Genomic DNA, 10750 nt, shown 5'->3' on the forward strand with positions numbered 1-10750 from the left:
GTCCCCCCCTGTTGGCAGCCCTGGGTCTCACATGGAGCCTAATGTTCCTAGCAGCCCCTATTTTGGAGTGTTAGAGAGGAATCAAATCATGACAGTTCACCTTATTTTGTTATATAATGTAATCCTTTCAAGTTTGGTTGTCCTAGGTTTTATAGTTTGGGCGTGCATAATGAGACACTCACAGACAAACATTCTGAAATACATATAGATAATTTGCAGAGATATGCTACAGCAATCAGATAGCTGTGATATTTTTGGTAATTTCAGAATTATTCAAAGTGAGGAGACAAACACCAATTCAATTTCCACATTTATTGTAGAAAGAGACATACTACACTATTGTAAAAAGGTAGGATATTTGGTACGAAACTATTGAAATCGTCTTGCGATTTCTCAGTATTAGTGTTTCTTAGCAGCTGCCTCCCCTTTCTTGGTCTCGGATGTGCCAATCTCAGCATGGCTCTGATAAGTGACTGGGATGGTAATCTCAGCAGACTGGATGGCTGGCTTGGGTAGTGCTGCCTCAACAGTCAAAATGCCATCAGGGGAAAGAGACGATGCCACTGCAGAAACATCTACACCTGGGGGAAGACTGAAGAAAGAGACCAAAATGTATGTTATAAAATGGAATAAGTCAGACATAAATCACTAAGAAGGATTAATGGTATGGTCACTCTTAGAAACACAAGGTAAAAGCTCTGGAATATGCTCCCCTTCTTAAATAATTTGTGGACATATTTAAGTGATGCTATTGCATAGGACAGTTTCAAGCACGGTAAGACACCTTATGGTCCATTCCCTTGAATGGGCAGTAAGGTGCTGCCGGCGTCAGGAGTCTTATGGAAATGCACTGCTTAGTAAATATGAGCCTTAATCTTCCAATTTATGTTATACTTAAATCAGCAGTCCCGCATAACTAACCCTTCCTGTTTTTTTTTTGTTTTTTTTACTACAACATGGGAACCAGTAGGTCCTCCAGAGCTGAACCACAACATTTTCCACTCCAGAGAACACCGGTATACATGATATCTAATGTTGTAGTTACCATTATTTAAGCTGGGCATTGACATTTTTCTGCATCCAATAGGCCTGTGGCACCTGCAAGTTTTGATGCCCATTTTCATTTCCCTGCAGGTAGCCTGAAACACAGGTATGTATCCCGCAAACCTGGGTTCCCCGAAGCTAAACATTGAGGGGGTTAGCTTCAAAAAAGTCCCACTGTGTCACTCTCTTGTCTTCTATTGTGCTTTGTGACTATTAATTTACATAACCACACTTCTACAAGACCAATGATATATGAGCGTATGAGCAGATCACTGAGGGAGCTATTCTACTTGTTGCAGTGTGTGTATGCATTATTTCTGAAAGGAAAGTACTGTAACGAGGTTCTATTAAAAAAAATTCTAATCAACTTTTATATCTATCTTTTCTATTGTAAGGCATAATTGTTGCTCACCAACTAGGCTGCTGACCATATACTGTATGTATTACGAGGTGACGTATGCCTGCAGTGTTTTGTACGAGAATCTTGAGTAATAATATCTAGTGTTTCTGTTCCTAGGAGGAATTTCAGGAGTTCAGAGCTTGCAGCATGGCTTGTTACTCACCTGTATTTTCTGGTGAAGCATCTAGAAATGAATCCATGTTCATCTTGTTTCTCTTCGTGTTTTCCTACAGAATAGCAAAATCAGCAGTTTTAATTTCTGATTAATGTTTTCTCATAGAAAAGTACTGTCCAAACATTCAAAATATTAGTTGCGCAATTCAATTTTTTAATCACCCACTTATCACCGCTTACTGAATAGCAGTAGGCATTTTGGGTGATACGTGCTTGATAAGTGGCTTATGAACGCTTTCTAAATGAGGCCCAATATGTTTTGTCAAAGTACAATTCAGTAACATTATGATATAGTAACTACTGGTGATAATTAAATGGTAAATGAATAATTGTGATGCCGCAAACATTGAGCATTTAAAGAAGAGCAGTTGCTTAACACAATTGTAACAGATTGAAAATCATAAGGGATGACGATCATATTGGGCCATATTTAATAAACAGTCCTGGCACAAAAAACCTTCTGGCACTGCAAGACTCTTTGATGCACATTCAAGTCAATAGGCTGTAATGTGTCTTCCTGTGCACGTAGGTGTCTAACGGCAGAAGTCTGCTTAGTAAATATAGGCCATAGTTAGAGGTGGGGAAACTATATCCTATTCCTGAATGACTATAGTGATATACTGTACAGTAGTTGCGAGTTTAACTGTTAATTAAAGTAGCATTTTGTGATTCTTAAAAATGTATTTTGTTTTTATATGCTTTGATACTGCTGGTAGAGTTCTTCTAAACCTTAATTTTGATATGTTTACAATTTCCATTACTGAAATCATGAGTCCTGATAAAGAGCCCCTGGGTAGTATTAAAATGACAACCAGGTACAGTAATTGCAATTCAAATCATAGAAACAAATCTAAAGGGAAATTATCAGCAACTAAGTTCACCTTTGGTAAGATTTGGAAAAATAAGGATATGTTTATTTATGGGTATACTGATAATAATATAATATTTGTAATATGAAAAAAGCTTTGAAGTGGATTTCTAATGAAGAAGTAAACATTTTTGTTGATGTTCGTGATTCGGATAAAAGTAAAACTGGCACGCACCATTTATATTCAAGTGACCATTTATATACTGCCCTTTTCGCAAATGTCTGCCAACATTTTTTAAAAATTGGTCAAATTCTGGGTAATGTGAACTTTAAGCCATTTACTGAAAGAACCAAAGAACATTTTGCAAATCAAATGCGAAGACATTTACACATCTCTAGTTGCTACTTTAAAAACACGCTATTTTAGAACCATACATGTTGCAGTAAGATTTTTTTTGCCCTTCCCCCCCAATTTGTGCCATGCCACTGAAACATTTTAGCGGGAACAACAACCAATGCATTCCATGCACAGCAAGTGCTATTCTGCAGTGGGAGAAGACCCAAATTGCATCTCTATTCTGCACAACTATTTATTTTTCAATATGCTCATTAAACTGTTTATGAAACTTAAAAATAGGCAATACCAATTCTAGAAGCTGCGCTGCGCACAAACTAAAATAGCAATGGCAGTGTCTGATATTTGGAGGCATTTTCTCTTCTTTCATTTCTGGAAGCAGTGTCTTGTGGGAAAAATACTCAGAATTGCTCCCACCAAGAATGGTTTACTTGCAGGTTGGTATCTTGTAATGAGCCAGTAGAAAAGTTATTCTTAAATTAAATTAGAGCGTTTAAGGCTTTGGGAATTTCAGAGGGCTATTCTGAAGTAGATCTTCAGAAAAGGATAGACATATGCAGAATAAGTTCAAAGTTAGGGAGAAAACTCATTCATTATTGGAGTCGGGAAGAAATTTCTTTCTCAATTATGAGACATACCGTAATTTGCTTGTGTTCTTTTGGATCAATATATCTATAAACAGGGCCGACAAACTGGTCCAAAACCCACTCACCACCCCAAAAAAGTTACTCCCTCCCCCCCCCCCCCACCCTCCCGACACTTAGACGCTTCAGGGTACGGTTACGGGGTCCTGACAGGCCTTCTGCTGTCTTGTAGCCTTTAAAATCATGTTTTTCTCCTGCAGCATTATTAAAAATGGCTGTGCGGCATCATATGAAGATGTTCTGCAGCGCCCCGTTACCATGGTAACATGGCATCATATGATGCCGTGCGGCCATTTTGAATAGTGCTGTAGGAGAAAAACTTGATTTTAAAGATCGAGACGGAGAAGACGGAAGACGCCGGGGGACACTGCCGCAGGTAAGCAGTTGACAGCGGCCACAATGCAGTTGCCCTGGGCGACCGGGCAACTGCATTTGTTGAGCCCTGTCTATAAATATAGTATGAGTATTTCACCCAATTAGAATTGAACAAAGGTTGAATTCGATGTATGTTCATATACAAAGGCTACGAAAGCTATGTATAGTACAAACAATTGTATCTAAAATGAAGATTAAAAGGCATCATAAAGTGCTATAAATCCAAACATTCTAGAACTGTTACAGCTACTCTAATGCTGCTTCAGTGATGGATGATGTAATTGTGCAATTTTTAAGACATAGTTATGAAGTACAGTAATGCTCGTTGAGTGAATCACCGCTCGGTCTTAGCCCTTGCGTTTTAGAACTGATCTATGCTCGTATGCGAGTCACCAAACCAGAATTATCTGGGGATTTTTTTATTTGTTGTTTAAAGCTGATAACTACAGCCTTCTAATATTATATATTCCTCTTTTTGAGCTAGATCAAATTTACATTATTCTCTGTAACATGCTAAAGTTACTTAAATTGCGTGAATTTAAAAAAGTCCTCTTACAGTACATCCTACATTTAGAAAAGGGCTGTTTGCTTCATGATAGAGTGAAACATGAAAAGAAAGTTGTCTGTTTTATTTATCAATATTTTATTATTTTAACAAATAATAATGTCAGTTCCCTATTTCATCAAATGTTGCAGATTACAGTATGCTATGTAATAAAAATATGTTCCTTCCATACACTGACCCAAAGTAGACATAATATTCCTACGGTATGAAAGGGAGTAAAAACCAAATGAAAATGTAGAATTAATATTTAATGTGCTGACACAATGATATCAGTTACTGAAAACATTGTAGTTGCATTTTGCATTTCTTTGTTATAAGACAAAGATTGAAGCACTGAGACACAGGGCTTATTAGAGTCTGAGGTACTAGTGAGTTTAAGATTTCATGGAGAATGATTTTATAAATGCATAGCGGAGTTGGAGTCGCTGAGGTGAGGAAGACAAATGAAAACTGGAGATGAAATATGTAGAGCTAGAATAGACCAATTCTTCTTTAACTTTGTCTCTTCCTCTGCTTAATGGAGACTGTTTAATAGATAATATATACTTACTGATATATTATATACTGTACATATACAAAGAGTGATCAGCAAAAATAAACCCCTGTTGTTGCACTCAACCAAATACAAAAAGGAGATTAATATTTAGACAATATGAATGATCACCGTACGTAGTGATACATTCAAATGAGAAGGGTATATAAGCAGTTAAAATAAAACAATAAAATTTGAATTAATCTTAACTCTTCTAAGTGCACAAATTAGTATACTGTATACAGTGATAAACAAATTGTAAAAAAAATCCCCAAGGTAGGACTGATTCCTCGGATATAAGCTGATTAATGTATTAGTGGAAATGCAAATTGGTAATATATTGCATTCCAATCTTCAAATAGTCCCAAAGTGACAAGGGATGTGGGTAGATTACAAGTTTTTAAACCCCAGATATGATTTACAGTGTAAACAAATGTATGTATATATCACATCAAAGTAATGGGGAAAGCTGCCAAAGTATGCACTTGGTCTGGCATAAATAGATTGTTACCAGGCATTACAAACCGACCACACAATAGAGTAAGCAGTCAATTACTGCTAGCAGTATACACATTGTTGCGGGCTGTAGGCCATCACAGTTGTAATAGCAATAATGGGTATGCTGTATTCCACACAAACGCGCATGCTTTTACGATATATATGGCGCCAATGCTCATAGTATGCACAAAGACTAGCGTGAATACATTGTTGCCAGACATTCCAGGCTAGCCACATGACGGGGGGAGCAGTCCGTTGTTGCAATCCTGTGCCTGCAACCTATAGTTTATTGCAGGCTTCAGTGTATCGCAAATGTGGTAACAATAGTTGGTATGATGAATCCACACAAATGTGCATGCTGTTACAATGTAACGCATCAATGCTCAGAATATTTTTTGTATAAGTCTATTATTATTCCCCAATCCTCCACCCTTTACTCTCCTTGGAGTATTAGACTTGAGCAGTCGATATTTCGCCTTTGTAATTTGATATATTATATACTGAGTAATGTTAATCGTTGTACTAAGTAAATAATTGTTGCCCATTCTTCATAATTAGGTACCAAAGACATGGCAATTATTGATGCCATTTTAGATTATTATGCTTTGGTATGTAGTTTCTTTTAAAAATCCTTTAAACAAATGAGATTAATATCAACTGGTAACAGAGTTGTAAACCCTTTGCTGCCATAGGAACCAACAACGCATTTTTAAATTTCAATGTTTTTATTTATCGCCCTTCAGTGAAACCCCATTCCCCCCATAATGTCCAAAACTACTGTCCCCAAGAGGAGTAGCCTACAGATGTGTTACTTGTTTTTAGCACTTACTTGCGGGCATTCTAAGCAGAAACTATTAGTAGTCAATCCAGGAGAGACTTGGTAAATTTGGATTTTTTTTTCAATTTCAGATATTTATCTCAGAATCTTCCTGTAGAAACATTTTGTATTAAATATGCAATCCCTGATAATTAACTTGGACAAAGAATAAATTAATATAAAATATTTTGTGCAATAATTACATTTCTTACTTTTCATCGCTGAACACATTTTGGACACGTGAAGTCCTATGTGATATTCAAGACTTTATGAGCAAATAATTATTCCACTTCTCCCAAAGCGCAAGACAGTGGATTTTTCAATTCCTGTATAGATAAAATGGTTTTGATCTCTAATAGTCCAGTATATATATGAAGAGATCTTATGACAAACGAAAATTGTTTTATTATGTAAAACCTTGAGACTTCAACACCTCCACCCCAGGGCATTAATGGCCAGGAAATGTCTAGTGGTGTACCGAGTACCCGGAATTACCCGGTACCCGGCGTTACCCGGCACATTTCCAGCTACCCGGACATTACCCGGACCCGGCAACTGAGAAGTGGACTCGGCGCTGGATAATACCCGGCGTCGGATAATGTCAGGACAGCTGGACATAATCTTATTACTTACCTTTTCGAAGACATCTAGGACCAGCAGCAGCGGTCCTGTGGCGGTGGCAGCATCGGAGGTGTCTTCAGCCGGCGGGGGAGCTGTCAGGAATCCCTTCCACAGCACCGGAGTGGGTAAACAGTGTGTGTGTGAGCCACCGGGGAACCTCATGACCGGAGTATGAGACGGAGCGTTCCTATTGGACAGACGGCTGTCCAATAGGAACACTTTGTCTCCTGCTCTGGTCACACACACACTGTTTACCCGCTCCGGTGCTGTGTAAGGGATTCCTGCAGCTCCCCCGCCAGCTGAAGTCACCTCCGATGCTGCCACCGCCACAGGAACGCTGCTGCTGGTCCTAGATGTCGCCACCACTCTGCAGGTAAGTGCCAAACCGGGTAACCTGGTACCCGACCAGGTAGAACCATTGATTTTGGCCAGGTACCCGTTACCCGTTTTTTTTTTTATAAATGAGGACCCGGTCCAACACTAGCACAGTCCTTTGGATATTACTACTGTACTTCATTAATTTCTGGATTATTGACCAATTAGAATGTAACATTTCTATAATGCTCTGCATTTTAGCCCTATAATATTGAGTACAGTGCTTTCCTGTAGCCCAAATCAGTGCTACCTACGTGACCACTCAAAGTAGCAGAAAAGACACTTCTGTTTAAATACCTTCATGGTTACAGTTGCATTGCTCTACAATTTGTTACAGTAGAAAAGCTAAGAAATGTGTCCAATCTCCTTTAAACAAGGTACATGGGCAAGTTAAATAAGTTAAATGTAGCTAATTCATAACTTTTTAAATAAAAATCAGAAAAGTATAAGAATTTGGAAATTATTTTAAAACTTGTAACATTTCTATGGTTTGGAGAGTTTTTACGATGTTTTGAAAAAACCTCACTAAAAGACTTTATTTGGTCATCAACATTGTTAGTTTATGTTTGTTCCTTTGCATGTCAAGTAATAACAGTATGGTGCCATCATTAGTGATAAATATAAGTTGATAATATGCTTAAATCCAATGTTCCTAACAAGAAGCAATTAATATCCATTTTTCACAAGATAGAAATAAATAAGGCTGCACTTATAGTGTCGACAACGGCGACGGCGACATCGCGGCAAAACAAATGCATTGTCGCCGGCGCTTATAGTGCACGCGACGGCAACAAAGCGACAGAGCGACAGTGCTACCAGAAATCTGGTACTCAATGATATTTGATTTTTTTGTTGACGGTCTCCTCTTGCGGCCAATCGGGAGCTTCTCCGTGCCTCTGCCCTCCCCTTTTTATGACATCATCCAGCAACATTGCCTAAACCATAAAATACAACTCGTCCTACTGGCGAAAGCGACGGGTGACATCATCGGTCGCGTCGCCATCACCGGTTGTATAAGCGCAGCCTAAGAAAGACACTTACAGGTGGAGCAATAATGATGGGGTTCAGCACTGGGGAAAGCTATGGGGAAGCCACTGTCCCCTGTGCCAGAAACTTATCACTGTTTCAGCCCCAGTTCAGGAGACAGTAAGTCTTGCTACATCTGTAGCTTGATTGAATTTTTCTCCAGAAGCCAATGACACAAAGTTTAATTGAACCTTCTTTAAACACAAGATGTCTGATGGAACTTTGGAAAACTTCTTAACTCCCTGAATTACGAATTTGCACCTTCCAACAAAATGCTTGCTACATACTTCAATGAGATTAACCTCTTCAAGATCAGATATTGGATTAATATGTTAATAAAATAGTTGAGAGCTGTGATATGATAGAGCCATATAGTATAACAAAGTTAGGATTGGCACATGCTGTAATAGAAGTCATATGTCTATATTTGTGCAATACACTGTTTTATTATAGTAGTTCCTGGTTTTAATTCTCTTTTTAGTTCAGTGCATGACATGTATTGAAGTTTCCTATGTAAAGTAAGGTGCCAAGAGACAGTACAAAATGTCTTAGCTGTGTGTGTGTGTGTGTGTGTGTGTGTGTGTGTGTGTGTTTGTGTGTATGCCACCTCTTTGCCCTTGAGAAGGCCAACATACAGCCTGCTGTGTTACAACCATATGTCCAGGCTTCCCACAAATGCTGGTCTTTCCTAAATTTCTCAGTGAGATAAGTTTCTCTTCCACACTAACCTCATGATCATAAAAGAAAATGTTCACACATTTCCAAGACACAAACGACAACATTTTTGGTACCCTATTTTTATCCTTATGACTCAGAAGTTTGTGTATCAGTTTCCTACTGTACTTGGTCCCAGACTCTTGTTGTTCTGATACAAGTAATAAAAATATAATGGTGTGGAATGGTATGGAGTGAGAACTATGTATTTCATTTAAATTCTGTTTAATAGACAATATAGTATAGTATATTTTAAACAAGCACCCTTCCTTCTCCTTTTAAATAAAGCTAGAATATTCTAAAAGTGGTGTTGAATGTGTTTTGTCATCTTGTTTTAAATTGTTATGAAGCATATTATCTTAACTTTTGTTAAGGCATACTAGGAAATATATATGTTATTAATTAAAATGTATTTGTACATACAATGTTGCCCATGTCATACCTGTGATTTCCACAATTCCATCCTTGGTTTTTACAACAAGCTCCTCCGGGGCAAAGTGGTTGACATCCAGGCTGACCTTCCAGCAGTCTGATGTCTGCCGGATCTCTGAGATACCACTGCTGAGTTGGCGGCTCAGAGCACGGCTGAAGTCGGGTGCAGTGTATCCAGCAGGTGAAGCAACAGCTGGCGTGGTGGGGGGCATCCCTTCCATAGACTGACTTGGAAGCATACGGATATAGCCTGGCCAGCTAGTGCTAGGCCACTGGTGCCAGTCCTCAGGAATACGGGGCATGCCGAATGACTGATCAAACAATCGGTTGGAACCTTGGTACCAGTCTCGGAATGGATCCCAGCTTGGAGTGCGGAGGAAGGTGAAGGGCACCCTATGTTCTGACATGGTGGTGTTCTTTATGCTCGTGCAGTCTGGCAGTATAGTGCTCTAGGCACTGTCCAGTCTCTGTCTGATCTAGGCTTCTGGAAGGTGCAGCTGCTTTATGAAGAACGCAGTGGTTATTTTTAGCAGGTAGTATGAGTGCTCTATTAATGGAAATGACACAAGTGGTTGCAGCTTCTCTTGCCAGAGCCTGATAATACAGTGACAGAGCTGTTTTATTTATGAAGCATTGCTGGTCCTTAAAATTGTTTAGATAAAAGTTACTCGGTCATTAAAACACATTCTTGTTCTTTGTAGTAAGAGGACAGTTTAAAATACTTAGAATAAGGAATTAACATATTGAGGAAAGCAAGGCTAAAATAACTAACGTAAACACTCTTTAAACCATATTTGAGACCTACGACTGTGCCCTGTTCTACTTACAATATGATTACAATAGAATTAACAATTCAACTGTGTATCTATTCCTTCATTTTGCCTCTAAATTAACATAAATGACAGTTTAGATACATGATGGACTTGGTGAGATATGCGTCTTTGGTTTCTTATTACTGAGAAAAAGCCAACATAAAATTTGACATGAAAAGTGTGGTTCTGCCTACTAGTTTAAAAATGAGAGAGACAGAGAGAGAGAGAAAGAGAGAGAGAGAGAGAGAGACAGAGAGAGAGACAAAGAGAGAGACAGAGAGAGAGAGACAGAGAGAGAGAGAGACAGAGAGAGAGGTGGGAATCAGGGGTCTCCGGAGCTGAACTGCATTAATTTCCGCAACGGTGACCCCCTGCTTCATAATAATTTAAAGATGAAGAAAAAAAGGAAACTGGGGTGGAATGCTGGCTTTAAAATGAAAATTGAACACACACTTATAGGGTTTATTTCAACATGAAATACATAAAGAATACCATCACTCCATAAAAATACAGTAGCTACGATATTCATAACCCATGTAATGTACTACCGTACATGAT

At 38.6% G+C, this 10750-nt stretch overlaps 1 protein-coding gene across 1 annotated transcript; it reads right to left on the reverse strand.

Moving 5' to 3' along the window:
* Positions 1-297: 297 nt before the first annotated feature.
* HSPB1 (heat shock protein family B (small) member 1) lies at positions 298-9869 on the reverse strand. Its single transcript, XM_075589832.1, has 3 exons — positions 9391-9869; positions 1608-1671; positions 298-592 (listed from the first exon to the last, which is right to left on the reverse strand). Exons 1-3 carry the CDS (start codon positions 9785-9787, stop codon positions 400-402), a joined length of 654 nt encoding a protein of 217 aa, XP_075445947.1. The 5' UTR covers positions 9788-9869; the 3' UTR covers positions 298-399.
* Positions 9870-10750: the final 881 nt, after the last annotated feature.

Source organism: Ascaphus truei, chromosome 3 (genome assembly GCF_040206685.1).
Source record: "Ascaphus truei isolate aAscTru1 chromosome 3, aAscTru1.hap1, whole genome shotgun sequence".
Lineage (NCBI taxonomy): Eukaryota > Metazoa > Chordata > Amphibia > Anura > Ascaphidae > Ascaphus > Ascaphus truei.